Raw genomic sequence first — 16,679 nt, forward strand, 5'->3', positions numbered from 1 at the left:
GTGAGCTGCATGAAGTTGGTTGCTATCTGTAATTTCACGGCTAGATGATATTAAATCCTGCACACTGGTCCTTTAAGTGAAGAGGAACTTGAACTGTGCAGCAGTAGAACACTGTAATAATAAAACATTTGTATGTTTCAGCACCACACAAACTAAAGGATGTATTCCACTTTCTTTAAGAACTCTTTGTTATAAACAGTTATAACATGAACATGAATATGTAATTATCTTTTATTGCCTAACATTGGATTAAAAAAAAATTAACTTTCTTACCTGCTTACAAACATTGTCTTGGAAGTTTGGATGTTTTAAAGTAAACAGTAACGTTAAAAATTTACACTGGATTTAGGAGAATAGGAAAATCTTATTGTTGACCCAGTTGAATACATTTGTTGACAAAATGTGAAGTGGCTGGACGAGCTGAGCCATCTATGCGGGAGGGGTTGTGTAAACCACAGAGACCCTAATCCATGCCACAGGCCTAAAAGCATAAAATTGTAGAACCCTTCTAAATTGCATAACCCCTTCAAATTGCATCGGATTACCATTATCCTCATAGCCTGGTGGGACCCAGTGGGTATATGCCAAAGGCAGTGTCCAACTCACTTTCCACATCATCCAACTGCCTTCCTGCCAAAATACTGTAGTACTAAAATCTAAAAAGACCTGCACACAAGAGGCAGATGAAGGTGCAGACGTGAAGAAAGCCTCTTTATATCCCATCTGTGACATATTCCAGCAGTCATACAGCAAGATGAAGGTTACCTCCTCTCATTAAGCCCTATTCACAAACATGTTTTCTCACAATACTGCAGTCTGAAGAAGGCATCAAACCTTATACAATATCTTGTATCAGAGAAGTCATTTACTGGGAACATGAGATAACAGACTCAGAGTTCATTCAGACGTCAGGGACATTTGGCTCTGATGGAAGAATTTGAGCTCATTCCCGTCTTCTTCTTCTTTTTTTTTTTTTAGCTCTTTCTCTCTGTCGTCTCTCTATATCCTGGATAGGCATCTGATACATCTAATTTAAAAAAAGATAATTTGATCACTTTGCCCAAACAGTCAAATACAAGAATTATTTCACAATATCTCGAAAAAAGTATTTTCCATTACAAATAAAATTCATCTAATATATAAGACTAAGAGGCTGTATTTAGCATGGTATTTATAGGATCAGCTGTAGTTTGTGCTAGATGCTAATGTCAGCATGCTATAACAATGATTACAATGACATTTCCGCATGCTGATGTTTAGCGGGTATAATGTTTACCATGTACCATCTTAATTTTGGGTTTTATTGTGCTAATTAGCACCACACACAAAGTACAGCTGGGGCTGATGAGAATGTTTGGTAATTAATGTAATTAACAAATCATTCCAAAGCCCAGAAATGGGGAAATGGGGAAATGTAGCCTATTGTGCGCTTGATTTAGTAATTATTGATTGATAATTCGAATCAATCATTTATGAGCTCAATGTAGCCTAATTTATCACCTTCATGTGGTAAGCTTGTCTTAGTTTCTTATGATTTAAGCTTGACTCTCACTATGAATGACTTGAATTTAATATTGTTTTATTTTTTGATCTTAGACTGAGTTATAGGTTTTGGTTGTTCAACACAATGATGTGTGTTCTCTTTAAGATCCCTGGATGTATTTTAGAGGCTAACGGACTGTTTAGCTGTAAAAACTTTGATTACACTGCAGATGCACTGAAAATTATTTGAGAATACAATTTATTCAATGGTGCGCACAACTTGCGCAAAAAATGTTTTTTTTTTACACCTCCAGATCTCCGTAAAATTATGTTTTCAACCTTGATGATGGCATTAGTTATAGAGACAGAGCGCATGCAAGGGGAAAACAATACCCATAATACAATATCGCTCTCCATTGACTTGTATTGCATGAAGGTGTCCTGTCACATCTGGCAGCAAGCAAACCCCAGCCTAAAAGCTGCTGTGTTTGTATGTTTTTAAGCCACCCAACCAAAAAACTGAGTCAAAAGTGGATACAGACATGAGGCATCAGCAGGAAAAACTGTGAGAGGAAAACTGTTGGACCCTGACACTCAGTATGTCTAGTTTGTAGCAAAAAATTTAAAAATTGTTTCGACCTGTACAGGCTGAATCTAACTAAGTTATGCGAAGCCTGGTTTTGATCTCTGTTACCTTACATGATTATCTTACCTAGTGATTTGATTAAATGGTCATAGTATTTCACTTGTGGCCATTGAGTGGGATCATTTCTCCAAGAAAAGCAAAGTAAGGAGAAGGGACACTGAGACAGACGGATAATACTGAGTTTGTCAATATACTTTTCCTCTTTGGTAGACATAGGGTGCTGAAATAATCCTCTGTCATACTGAAATCTAATGTTTTGAGCTAGCTACTGGCATTCTGTTGGTGTTTCAGCCCTTGGTTATATATTATGGTGCTGATTGTTTTACCCTCCGGTGGGCATGATGATTCGTTGCACGGTCTCACTATGTCGTCTTTGTCAGGGGAAGGGGAATATATTAAATGATAATAAAGCATGAACAGAAAATATTCATTTGTGTGCACAAAACAAGTCTCTATTATAGTTCGGGGCATGAATGTCTGTACCAAATTTCATGGCAATCCATTCAGCAGCTTTTGACATATTACAGATCTACATGATAGAGCCGCTTTATTTGGATAGTCTGAGTATTTGTAACATTTGCTTTGTCTGTAACAGATTATCTGTAGAGTATATGTAACAATTCATGAACACACGCTAACCTTTTTTTTTGTGCCTAAACCTAACCAAACCTTAATTTGTTTAACATTCCTTGATCTCTACTAATTGAAATGTTAAAAATATAAACTCTGTAGGCAGACAGTACAAATAAAGTAGAACCTTTCCTTCCGTAATATTCAGTATTATTTAAACACAAGGACTGTGGCATTTTTTGTAATAAATGTTTTATTGGTCAGTTTAAAAATCTTGACAGAACACACTGGTGATCTACAGGGATACCACAGTACACAGTCACACAGAGATGAAAGATAAAAACAGTAACACACACAAACACTACACACATGCACTGACACACACACACACTCACACATCCTCATATGATGGTTTATTAACACATTTTCTGCTTCATGTCTTCTCCAGTCTTCTGTCAAACAAACACACACACACGCCATCATGGTTTCATGTTCAGGAGTAAACAGAAGATACATTCATTAATCTGCTGTACAATAATGTAGTAGTTACATTTACTTCCCTTTGCCTAAAAATACAGTATTTTTTTAAACCCCAGATCCATTTTAGTAATATATCTGATCACATCTTTTAAAAAATTGAAAATATGTCTATATACATGGAGAAAGGGTGAAGCAAATCACATTAAATAAAGATTAAAATCATCAAGATAAAAGAAAAAATGTTTGTGAAAAGGCAGATGGCTAGCCTTGACGCTTTCCCTTTAGTCTTCAGTGTTTCAACATGGCAACAGATTGATGGTTTCGCAAAGACAGGAAATCATGGAGGAAAGAGGAGGATGTCATATCATGTAATCGGCGTCTGTCTACATTAGGTTCTGGAAATAAACAAACAAAATAGGGACGGTGAGAGAGAGGATCATTTAAACACAAGTTACATACTGTTACACAGAATAGAGCCTGACCGTGGCTGAATAGTTTAAGGTCAATACCAATATCAATATTTTAATATGTATTTTTCTCCCTTTTCTTTTCCCCCCCTATTCATAAAAACATAGCATGAGCAAACATTGTATAAAGGTGCCTTTGATTTTCTTTTTTCTGACAAGGACATTTTATCAATGAAAAATAAACGTCAAGTTCTCTTCTCTTCTCTGGTGGATAATCTATCAGTTCCTTTCCATCCACCTATTTTTATACACATTTTCAATTTGCGGGTGGATGAATAAGGCAAAATATTGCAAAGAAAGAAGATGTTTGTGCTCTCGGATGAAGTGGAAAAATAAAATGTAATAAAAAAAATAAGTAAATTAAAATGTACATGAAGCATAACCGCTTCTATCCTTCCTCAAATTAACACACAAGAAACACAAATGTCCTTTTTCCATCATGTTTTCCACATGGTTTGACAGGCACTGAGATCTCAAGAAGGGGGTGCTTCTTCTGTGAAGGGTTTAATTGAATATGGAGCATTAGCGCCACCAACTGTTCTCCTGATGCACCCAACTCCTGTCTTTACATTACGGTAGTGAGTGAAAATGCACAATAATTCGCATTTTATTTTTCTAATTTTATGAAAATTATGTTAACATTTGTCCTACATTTAGATGGAAACTTGACTTATGTAATGGTTGTGTTCTGCAAATCCCAGTTACTTATCAGCTGACATATAAATTAGAAACAGTATGCCAAAACCAATATACATAACAGCAAAACTGATAATATTGGCTGTGCCAACATATACTGTAGTTCAGGTTCTAATGGACTTGCCAAATCATTCTGCTTTCTTGCAGCTGAGAAAATAAATCTGTTTTCTGACTGTGAAAAAATACTAAAAATAAACCAGGTATAGTGACAAATATTATCTAAAAAGAGAGGTGCCAAACCATCATTTCCAAATTAGCTTTTAAAGTGAATCATAACTGAACATGCTGAACACACGATGAGTAGCCAAAAAAAAAAGTATGTTGCACTAGCCTTCATATCAAGCTCGTTACAGTTTCCAAACCCTTATTCATGTCCATACTGCACATTTACCAACAAGAAAAGTTGAGGGGGAGTTCCGCATAGAAACAAATGGAAACTTGGCCTTTAGTTGAGTCACTATGTAAGATAACAGATTTTGTCCACAGCTAAATTCTTCCATCCGCTGTCTCAAGAAATCTGACAAGCAGCTCAAACCACACTGTGACCCACACTTTTGCAGACACAATGTGTGTTCAGCAGTTCTTACTGTAAGTCTAGACATACCTCATCTCTCCTCCGGCTGGTGGTGGAGGGCCGTGAAAACACTCCTCCACCCAGAGACCCGTAGCCTGACATCTGGACGTTGGGGAGGAAGCTGGACTGTCCATATGGGATTACATTCTCATCTGCGGATGACAAACAAATCACTCACTAAGTTACAGCTGTATTTATATAGGTTAAACCCTAAGTGATGCAACAAACTGAAAATAGACCCCCTGCTACTAAAAGCAGAGCTGCTACTATGAGATAATAAGTGTGTATGCACTCGTGGCAGTTGTTTCTAAGCTCAAAGGGGATTTGCATGAAGCATCAAGATAATATTAATACACATCTATTTGTGTCCCAGCTGTTGGAGAAAAATGGCTGCGGGGATAGAAACCGTTCTTTTATCTATTGTTGAGGGATACAGAATGATGCTACAGAGGTGAGTATCACACATTGTACTTACCCTGTGATGTCCACTTTGTAGGTCCTCTCCTTTGAGGTGAGAAATGTTCTCCCCTCTTCTGAAGAGTAGGTGAGTCGCCCCCCTCTTTTCTTTCACTGTCTGTTCGGCTGCGGCTCAAAACATCAGCCAAGAGCTGCAGGGAGTCATCTGTAGGGGGAGGGGCTGGTGGAGGGGGAAGTTCTGCATATGATTGATCAACGGTGATTAATAAACTACAGACAGAAATGCTCCTTTATAGGAATAGTTTGATATTTTAGAAAATATTCTCTTTCTTGCCAAGAGTTTCTTGTCTTTGCCTTAAATATGAAGCTACAAACTGCAGTCAGTTAGCTTAGCTTAGCATACAGACTGGAAACATAGGGATACAGCTCGCTTTGGTCCGTCCAGCAGCATTAAAAATCAGCCTAACAGCACCTTAAAAGCTCACGTGTCATATCTCATTTCTTTAATCCATATAAAAAAAAAAGAAACTGCGTAAAAATCACAATTGGCTGTTTTACGGGGGTTAAAATGTGCCAAACTATTTCTTGCCCATGACATGTTGCCAGGCAACCAGTGCAGACTCCAGGATGTTACTGGTCCCGGCCAATAAAGAGTCACATAACACCCCGAAAAAACTCTCTGCAAGAAAGCCCATTAGTGTTTTTCACAAAATGTCAAACCTTTCCGTTAATAGTCTTTGAAATTAGTTGACCAGAAAAATGCAAATTGAATTCCTAATCATCTTCACACATCTCTGTGAGGTTGTTAGAGGGGGTCTACAGCCACGCCAGCAGCTCTGTTGGGCTGTACTTTGGCACAGTGGCGCTTTGAGCTAAATGTTAACATCAGCATGCTAAAATGCTCACAATGACAATGCTAACATGCTGATGGTGAGCAGGTATAATGTTTACCAAGTTAACCATCTTGGCTTAGCCTAGAGTTTTAGCATGCTAACATTTGCCAATTAGCACTCATCGTTGCAGCCTGATGGAAAATTAGTTTTTCAGATATTTGGACAGAAATCAAATTATTGGACAAATTGGAATTTTGACCTGATGATGACCCCAGGTGACAAATTCGTTTTAATTAAGAGTTTATTGCAATTCAGCCTGTGGGTGTCATGAATTTTGTACCAAATTTAAATGAAATCTTTCCAATAATAGCTGAGATATTTCAGTCCATGAACCAAAATGGACTATCAGACCGACATTAGAAGTGTTTCATACCTGCTTGGTTGTGTAGCTCTCGCCTGAGTTGTCCATCCTTGGGTGTCCTTTTCTTACTCTTGGATCTGTGCGCCTGGGCTCCGGGGCTCGACTCGGCAGCAGGAGCCACAGATTGTCCTGACAAGAAAGCACACTGATGTCATCCTCAAGAAACTTAGAATAAACTAAGGAACACTAAGCTGCACTTTGAATAAATGCGACATGATTCCATGTACAAATACTTTCTGTTACGTAACATAAAATAAATTATACATGACAATGTGTGGTTGTACGCTGCCTCTTGGGTAGTCATTTCCAAAGATGTGAGGCATTAAACTGAATTGGAACTGACCTTTGCCGAGGCTTTCCCCCTTGAAATCTTCTGCCCATTGACGGGTGTGGTACACCTCACCACCGGCTTCCCGAGCCTTGGTATTGGTAAACAGATCTGGGTTGGACTGAGAGACCTGGGAGCCTGACTGGTGACGGGTCAAGAGGTCAAAGTGCTGCAGCCGTGGACTCTCACCGGGCTTGTGTGTTTCTCGCTGGGGGGAAGACCTCAGTGTTGCTGTCAAGGACTGCTCGTCTGGTTTGGAGGGCAGGCTGGAGAGCTCCTCCCTGGAAGTGTCCATCAGGTAGGTTCTGGCAGGCAGCGGAGGACACCAGTCGTCATCGTCCTCCTCAGAGCTGGAGGATGGACAATGAGTAACAGCAGCATGAGTGTCTGCCTCAGAGGGAAACACTGAGCATGTGACACACTTGTATAATAAATGTAAGCACAACAACAGCAGGGCTCTGTGAAGCTGCCCAGCAGTGCTTTGAGCTTAATGCTAATGTTTAGCACACCTGCAAACATTTAGGTTTCAAAATACAGGAGGTTTTTACGGTGGGGAAAGGGTTCAGTCCGACTCTGCTTAAATCTGCAGGTGTATTTAGATTTTTTTAGGTGGGACGGCGTCCTGCTCTGACATTTTAACAACAGGTGACGTTTGAGAAAGCTGGCCCGTCCCTGTTGAATCGTAGCGTGTGGATTGTGTTTCATAGATGACCGACCATGCAAATTACAGGAGTTTCCCGGGAGAAAGTACAAAACGATTACCTTAAGAAACCTGGGGAGAAACCCAGGAAAAAATGGGAACATTGGCAAGTATGGTGTTTATCATGGATAACATCTTAGTGTAGCATCTTAGCATGCTAACGCTTCTTTAATTAACACGAAATACAAAAATACAGCTGAACGATTAGTAATTGACTAGTTAAGGGATTACCAGAGTTATTACAAATGGGGGATGGAAAATTTTATTAACTCCATCTAAAAGTTGAAGTCTTGAAAATATGTCAACATATTGACACTATCAGTACTTATTATAAACATTCAATACACTTCTGTCAGTCATATACTGTAGCATAAACTTACTTCAATCACTATATATTGTCATATATTGTATCATAATGAACATACTCTTTATTTATATTTTACTATTTTCTATTTTTGTTTTTATTTTATATCTGTATACTGATATATACATTGCTATATTGCTATATAATTATTATTTCCATTTTTGAGCAGCTGTAATGAACAAATTTCCCCGGGGATCAATAAAGTATTCCTAATTCTGATTCTGACTATCCATAGAGAATTACCGCTAACATGGCTAAAAATAATAAATACAAGAAAAATAATCATATGAATAAGGGAATGAAGACAGAGTTAGAGGGAACGAGACCCACCTCCATGATTTGTGTTGTCACTCCAGCGCCGTCAGGGCTAATTTAATGATGGAGTTGTCATTGAAAATGGAAAGTACTAATCTAGACTGTCAGATGGTGGCTAATGTCATTACAAAAGACACGGCGCAGTCAGAACAGCCTTCCGATCCCACCCCGTTATGTCCGCAATCTTATCTGTCACAACTAGTTACAGGAGACGACCCACTCCGTAACCCCAAAGCACAATCTACTCACTGCCTGCAGACACAACCATTGTTAATTTGAAAACTCCCCAAACTCCAAACTTTACTCAAGTTTTTGTTTGACAGTCTTGGCAGAGTTACAGGGCAAGTTTTGATATCCATCTGCCTTAATTCTTTCTGTCATGTAGGTGAAGTCAGTGGCCTTGATGCTAATAATAAATGGACTGAGTGAACATTAGACAGCACGAAAAGCAAGAGGACTAAAGGGTCTTCATTTAAAATATTCCAGATTTCTAAGTCTCACCTGCATTGCTCCACTTCTTTGTCTGTCTTTGTGTGACCTCTGTCTTTGTTGGCAGGAAGAGGCAGTGACAAAACGTCAACCCAGGTGAGAGGAGCTGATTTGGATGAGGGCGCAGTGGACCTCTGCTTTACCAGTTTGTCTATAAAGACAAAACACAATATGTCATATAGTTTAAAAGGTATAATCAGCGCTTTTTTGTTATCTACACCATCTGACCCTGAGGATGAAACCGTCGGGGCTGTTTGAAATCATTGAAAAAGCTCAGCTAAACACAGGTTTTCAAAACCTTCCTCTGCCTATGAGTGCCTGAAGGACGTTTCTTTGTGTTGAACAGTTTTTTCACAATCAAGAGCATCCTAACGTTCCCTAGAATTACTGGATGTGAAACTAAATAAGAATTGTCCTCCGCTTTCTTTTACGGTCTTAGTTTCTGTACGTTTCCATTCAAATCTTAAGGCAAGGTTATTAGTACATAGCAAGCAAAAGTAGTAGGACAAAAGCTGGAGATGATCCATAAAAAGACAAGGAAAGCAAGGAAACATAAAGACATACCATACATGGATGAATAAAATCAAATATAAAAAAATTCCCACATGGCAAAGACTTGCGTCATTGACTAATATATAAATTAATTTGTTACTGTTACATCATAGCATACATTATTTTAAATTAATAAGTCTAATATATATATCCATATTTATTGTACAACGTGCACTACAAAAAAATGCACAGGTGGAAGTATATGCTGTATATATTTACGAGAGTCAAGCCTACATTTGCTTGATTTTTATTTGAGATAGCAATGTTTGAATGTTTACACAACGTCCTTAATAATGTTCGGCAGGCATAAAAACTGTGTATCAGCATGCATCAAACACAGTTTCGGTCAACAGAAAAGAATATTGTTGGAAATCTTTGTAGGTGTACTAGACTGCAGATAACCATGGCAACAATATTAAAGCTTCATGCTACATTACACGGTAACTTTGTGGTTTAAAATGAGTATAAAGTTGAACTATGGATAAAAAAGCAAACATAGCTTATATATGTTGCTCTGTAAAGTCGCCATTATATTACAAACTCACACTGTATGAGATCAGGTGAGATGTATCACATGTACCACATTTCTTTCCCGTTTTCCGAAATCAAAATGGATTAAAGAGGCGGAAAGTACTCACCGTTGCTTTTCTTGGTATACTGGAGCTTTGCGTATTCAGAGCCAGATTGACCAGACTGGATGGTCCACTGGTCCAGGTCCTGCTCCAGACCCACAAGGCCACTGTTCGACAGTATTGGATTGCTGCTGTATGGGTCTGGACCCTGGTTGTAGGACGTGCTGGAGTAGGTGTCGTAGTACGCCAGCAGGTCGTCCTCAGCTGCTGTGTTGATGGTGCTGTAGATGGGACTGTCGTTGGACGCTGTGCTGCGTTTCTCCGACTGGTTCGGATAGTTGATGATACCAACTGCTGAACAGCAAGTGATTATGTTACATTAACAAAGATAATTATCTATTCAATATTCTAATATAAGTCATTTCACCAAACATCCAACGTGAGAGAGCTCTTACTGTTACTATAAAATCTGTCTGAGTCCAGTTTGCCAGAGCAGCAGTTGACAGAGTCTTTGCTGTTATGAGTGAGGTTTGGTGTGGGCCAAGAGTCAGCTAGCCAAGGGTAGTTGCCCATGTTTGATCCTAACAAGCCAGGCCTGTAAAAGAGGGGTGAGATTACATCAACAGGTTTTTCTTTACATAAAATAAACAGTTGTCTGAATCAAATCACAATCTTCAGTTTACCCTCCATTGATGATTCCCGATCCCTCACTGTGAGCAAAGCCAACTGCAAGAAGAAAAAGATCTTAGTTATGAATCTTGTTTTACTGCAGACAATATGTTGTCTCAAAGGACCAGTGTGTAGGATTTAGTGAAGTCTAGAAGTGGAGTTGCAGATTACAACTCACTTAACACTGCTAGCGTCTGTATTTGACGATCTGGGCTGAGAAGTGTGTAAGAGAAACTACGGTGGCTGCAAAGCACACATAAAATGCAAACGCCACCATCTACAGCCAGTGTTTGGTTTGTGCGCTCTGGGCTACTGTAGAAACATGGAGGTTCAACATGACTCCATGGAAGGCAACCTGTGACATCTGTAGATAAAAACGGCTCACTCTATGGTAATGAAAACATACTGATTCCTATATTCTGGTGATTATACAATAATGAAAACATACCTTTGAATAATATGTTCAATTTCTGCTAATAGGATAAGTTTTACACACTGGACCTTTAAGACTGATTCACTGGAAGATAAATGCATTTTGATTCTAATTTATTCCCCAGTTCAAGTAAACAGTTTGTCATAAACAGGGTTGAAGAGTGCATATTTGAATGGATATTTAATGGAAAATACACTGTTGACCTACATACACTAAGAGGCGCACAGCGGATCTATATATAAAATGCAAATGTAATTTGATCAACTGATGAACCTACGTCTGCTGCTGTATGTAGAGTCTACAACCTCCTAATTGAACCAAAACTAAAACGTGAATAAATACAATGTTTCGTCATTAGTATGGCAAGAATATTAAATATTTAAGGACAATCAAATGTTTTTTCTTAAAGCTTTAGGCTCCATTGAGTATTTATGATCTACAACAAAAATCTCTCAAAGTCAGAAAACAACTGACGTGTTTATGTGCTCATGTGCCAGAGGGTATATTCTAAAAGAAACCACATGTAGTGGTTACTGTTTACATGTGCTTCACTGTGTCTTCACTGTTTTCCTTTATTACTGCCTTGAAAACAGCCAAGTGGGGATAAATACATTTGAATTATCTGAATTAGCAGGGAAAATGCATGTGTCGCTTTACTAAAATAAAAACTAAAATTGAAAACATTCATCACCGCTGGAAATATCCTCAGCGGTCTATTAAGAATGTTGTCACTGTCACTTAATGAAAATATAATCTGATCTTTTTGTACAACAACTGAAGCCTTTTTCTTCTCTCTAACATCTCCTTTTCATGAACATTATATATATATAAAATGAATAAAATTTGACAGAGTGCATGTCAGGGTGTATGAAAATCATGTCAATGTAATTTTTTCTGCTTTTTACAGTTCATTCTTTAAGGAGCAATCTTCCAGACATAAAAAAAAATATCTAAATGTGCTAAAAAATGTGACATTCTGGAAATACGACCTCAGAATATATGTGATATTTTCCAGTTAATACTTTGAACACCCAACACCTGTCCCAATGCTAAAAAAGATCTGATAGAAAAGTCAAAACTCCTCCCACTTACCTGCTGGCGTGTATGCGAAGGATGTGGTATAGTGTCCCAGCTGTTTCCTCCTGCGGTGACGGCAGTACAGCCAGCCACTGAAGCCCATTAGCACCAACCACGCTGCCACGCCCAGTCCTGCGATAAAGGCCGGCTGCCGGACAACACTTGTGATCTGCTCTGATATGCTGAGGTTACCGCCTTTCGTCACAGGCGGTAAAGTCTTGTCGATTGGGAGAGCTGAAAGAAAAGCAGTAACAGTTTAACACAAGGCGGAGGGCTGTTAGCATCTTTAATGTGATATCCTATCCTTATCCTGTATGATATAATAACAATCTAGAGACAGTTTAAAGAAACAGTTTGATAGATTTGGGGAATAGATTGGCACCACTCTCATGTATGCCAGTAGATTGTTAGCTTAGCTTAACATAAAGCCTGGAAAGAGCTGGAAACAGCTAGCCTGGCTCTGTCCAAAGACAACAAAAGCCCTAAAGCTCACTGATGAACACATAAAAGGCCGTTTGTTTGATCCATACAAAAACTGAAGTGTAAAAATGACACTTTGTGGTTTTATTGGTGGCATAAATCTACAGAGTAACGTTTTTACGATTTGGTTTTTGCATAAATGACGCAAACAAGATATATCTTGTTAATTGCTGAGCTTTAGAGCTGCTGGTATTGATTGTGTTACCTTTGGACAGCAGGCTAGCTGTTTCCAGGCTTTATGCTGAGCTAAGCTAACCGGCTGCTGGCCTCAGCTTCATTTTTACTGTACAGACATGACAGCTGGTATCAATCTTCTTACAAAATGTCTAACTTGTATAAACAAAAATAACTATTCCTCCCAAAAAAATGCAGCATAAGGGAAAACCAGAAAGCAGTCAGCCACCAAATGTTATTCAGTATCCCTACTAAATAAATACTAACCCACGTATGTGAAATACAGTTTTAATAAAATTTCAATAAACACTAACCTGTTCACTACCTTTTCATACTTAAAACACAAGTGCTGATGACGCCTCTGTTGTGAAGTCACATCACACAACACAATCAACCTTTCACATACAGTTCACTGCGGTAAACATGCTGAGAGTGCATCTTGCCATATTCCTCTATCTGTCGTAGCTGCAACAGTTTGAGTGACTCACTGAGAAGCAGGCTGACAGGCGGGCTTTGAGCGCCCACACCCAGGCTGGTGACAGCAGCCACCACGACGGTATAGTGGACGTCAGGCAGCAAGCCTGTCAGCAGGATGGACAAAACCGCTCCATCCACCGTTCGGTTTATCTGGTTCTCTGGCTCCATGCTGCTGCCCAGACACCAGACCTAATCAACACCAGACACGGAGGGTTAATGTTAGAATCTTAAAATATATTAACACATAAAGACATGTGACAAGACGAGGTCTGTTATTATAATAAATTTTTTGGGCATTGAAGCTTTATCTGGTAGCACATGGTGGAGATTGACAGCAAAGATATAGTAGAGATAAAAGAGAAAGGGATGTCAGTGCAATGACAAGTAAAACCCAGATTTGAAAACCTGATGTTGCATATCATGCCTGCAAATCTGCAGTGGCAGAAATATTCAGATTTCTTGAACCTTCTACAAGAAGTTTTTTTATGAAACAATCTCACTTTGATACTGATGCCTCTATATGACCTACATAAGCACAAGACCATCAGTGAGAAGATTAGCTATTCATATCTATTTATTCTTAAGCCCTGATACCAAGTCGGATTCCCCTTGAAATCAATGAAACAAGGCGGTGAAAGCGCTTTTGTCGACAGGGTCCGCCAAAATTAACACAAAAAAAGAGGATCTCTAGATGTCACTAAATCTTAAATAAAGGTTCTTCAACTAAAATATACCAACTCCACAGTGTTAAAATACTCTACTGTGAGTAAAGTCCTTCCAAATTTTACTCACATCAAAGCAATCACATGTAACTTAAGACTGTTTTTAGCTCAATATTTAATAGTTGCTGTTGTAATTCATGTTTTTAAAGCTGTATATTATGAGCAGTTTTATTATTTTCTATACTTAATAATGATTAGATAACCTCTCTCTCTCTCTCTCTCTCTATTTGTGAGAAGAGGAATGTGTTAATTCTTCTGCCAACAGCTACATAGTCTCACTTTAAACATATAGTATTAAAAGCAAAATGTACCTAAAGTTTCAAAATAAAAGCACTCCTGTAGAATGTTAATGGCATTTTATAAAATGAACATACTGTTTGTTTTTTATCTAAAAAGTAGTAAGAAGTAAAACATATTTAGTTTTGCCTCAGAACATTAGCGTGAGTAAATGGTCTTAATTGTGTCTGTGCTATATTCTGCATAATGTAAAATGAATCAACTTTTTATTAATGGAGATTTTGCGATGAAAATCTATCCTGTAAAACTGACTCAACATTTAATTTTTAACATTCAAGCCATGTGAGGCTTGTACAACACAGTGTGCAGTTTTCAACAAATTGAATGTTTAAAGGGATTAAGTCTGATCCTTGCCTCCGGCTGATGAGCCCCCACATACAAGAGGATCTGGTATTTCATGATCAGACTTGCTTGCGTGGGGTTTTCTCATAACTTTCTACATGCAGACCCAGATGGGAAGAATAAATTAAAACAATAGAACTGTGTGTTCCTTTTCAATGTTTTTTTCTTTTTTTTGGAATAGCAGCCTGATGATTAGTAATCAGTGTTGTGCTCATGCTCAGACACAGATAATCAGAACTCAGTGTTTTTTCACAGAGCAAACAGATGACAGGGACAGTCAGCGTTCACAATCTGATGACAAAATTGAGTCTTTTTCGGCGTCATGTACTGGCAGCAGATACGGGCAATGAGTAATTACTAATTGTTGATTAAAATCAGTGTTTTTCACAAGTATCTAAACAACACTGCAATGTAGTAATGACTGCACACAAATACAAACATTACAGATCACAAGAACAACTTGTTCTACTTTATTTTTTTTTCAGTCTACGGCTGCGTCACTAATTGAGGTCTTAGTAACTGAGACAGACAGACAGGTGTTGACTCAGGAGTCGGGTGTAGTCATACGCTGAGAGCTGCAGTCTCACCTTGTACTCCCGAATGATGCCACTCTGAGTATTGTGAGGCGGAGGCTCCCAGGACACACTGATACTGGAGCTGTTGGTGAGCTGAACCACTGATACAGCCTGTGGAGGCGCACTTAAAACTGGAGACAGAGATAAGATGGAAAATTATATTTCAATTATTACTATTAACTGACTCCAGTGTTATGATAAATCTCTATTTTACAGGTCTGTAATTTCTGGATAATTTCCCCATAATGTCCAAGAAGTTTCCTTGAAACAATTTGATACTATCTTTCGGGAAAATGGGAATGTTCTTTAAAGAGAAGCCTAATTTAAATCCAATTAATATATCATTTATTTATTTATTATTGAAAATGTTATTCTTAATTAATGGCACATTTTTGCATTTTCAGCGGGCCTGCTGTGCACTGAATAAAAGACCAGTCAGTGCACAATAACACTAGCAAACAAATTAATTTGAAGTTTTCAAACCAATTGAGCTCTTTCTCATTATTACTTCTTAAATTACACACTTCTTTTAAGTAACTTTTTGGAAATTAATAACAAAATAATGGACCATAAACTATGGTATTACCCACATTTTGCCCTACTACTTTCATCTATACTTGAAATTATTAAATTTCTCTCTTTTTTGTGTTTTTAAAACCTGTTTCAAATATTTTTTCCTTATGTAAAGTCTTTTAAATTGTACATATATAATATACATATAAGGTTTGTTTGCCAGTGTTACAAAATGTTAATGAATAAATGTACTTTATGTGAGTTTTTATTTTTCTGACAATTATTTACTTCTACCCCCTATTTTATACCAATATCTGTACTGTATACTTATATTTTAAAAACAGGTTAGTTACTAGTTTTAATGCATTTGAAGGGAATTATCGATTATTATCATTAATATTATTATTATTTTGCATCATTGCACACCTTCCCAACATCAAGACTGCTGCAAATCACACATGACAGATGAAAATCGAAGAAGACAAAAATTACGTAGTGACATAACAAAAACAGACAGAAGAGGAAGACTCGACTCCATTTGAAGTTTCAGTTAGCTTTGCACAGAAACAGCCAATAGAAATGTGCTGCATATTGTGAATATTTTGACAGATAGTGTGATTGTGATATGATTCATGATTAGTGGGAATGATAAATTTTGCATCACAATTTTATTAAATTTTTTTATTTTCACTGAAAAATGTGGTCTGTACCAAACAAACATGTTTTCTTCCATTTGGAGAACAAGATATGTAGGCCATTGATTTTCTACAATACTACAGTACTTAATTATAATGCTGTTTTGACATACATTTTACCTTTTTTAAATAATTGCAGCGTCAAGCTTGCAATTTTGATATTGCACTTGCTATATTGCGATTTGGATAGGCTAATATTGTAATTAATTGTGCAGCCCTAGTTAATTCAGTACTTCAACTTTTACCAGAGTCTTTTTTACACAAGTATCTGTACTTCTACTTAAGAACGTGTGAAATAGTGAGCTTTAGATGTGCTGGG

At 37.8% G+C, this 16,679-nt stretch overlaps 1 protein-coding gene across 1 annotated transcript in view; it reads right to left on the minus strand.

Moving 5' to 3' along the window:
- Window positions 1-3,079: 3,079 nt before the first annotated feature.
- zgc:77784 (uncharacterized protein LOC402947 homolog) overlaps window positions 3,080-16,679 on the minus strand; it is a 53,942-nt gene continuing 40,342 nt past the window's right edge. Inside the window, exons 15-26 of the mRNA XM_035679424.1 lie at window positions 15,165-15,283; window positions 13,228-13,405; window positions 12,101-12,319; window positions 10,590-10,632; window positions 10,362-10,501; window positions 9,973-10,260; window positions 8,795-8,933; window positions 6,930-7,264; window positions 6,599-6,715; window positions 5,391-5,570; window positions 4,946-5,067; window positions 3,080-3,573 (exon numbers count right to left, since the gene is read on the minus strand). Of these exons, the coding sequence (XP_035535317.1) occupies window positions 3,562-3,573; window positions 4,946-5,067; window positions 5,391-5,570; window positions 6,599-6,715; window positions 6,930-7,264; window positions 8,795-8,933; window positions 9,973-10,260; window positions 10,362-10,501; window positions 10,590-10,632; window positions 12,101-12,319; window positions 13,228-13,405; window positions 15,165-15,283 (1,892 nt within the window). The 3' untranslated portion in view covers window positions 3,080-3,561. The remainder of the gene's footprint in view (window positions 3,574-4,945; window positions 5,068-5,390; window positions 5,571-6,598; window positions 6,716-6,929; window positions 7,265-8,794; window positions 8,934-9,972; window positions 10,261-10,361; window positions 10,502-10,589; window positions 10,633-12,100; window positions 12,320-13,227; window positions 13,406-15,164; window positions 15,284-16,679) is intronic.

The sequence above is a fragment of the Morone saxatilis genome, unplaced genomic scaffold (genome assembly GCF_004916995.1).
Source record: "Morone saxatilis isolate NCDOM2014 unplaced genomic scaffold, NCSU_SB_2.0 Contig8, whole genome shotgun sequence".
Lineage (NCBI taxonomy): Eukaryota > Metazoa > Chordata > Actinopteri > Moronidae > Morone > Morone saxatilis.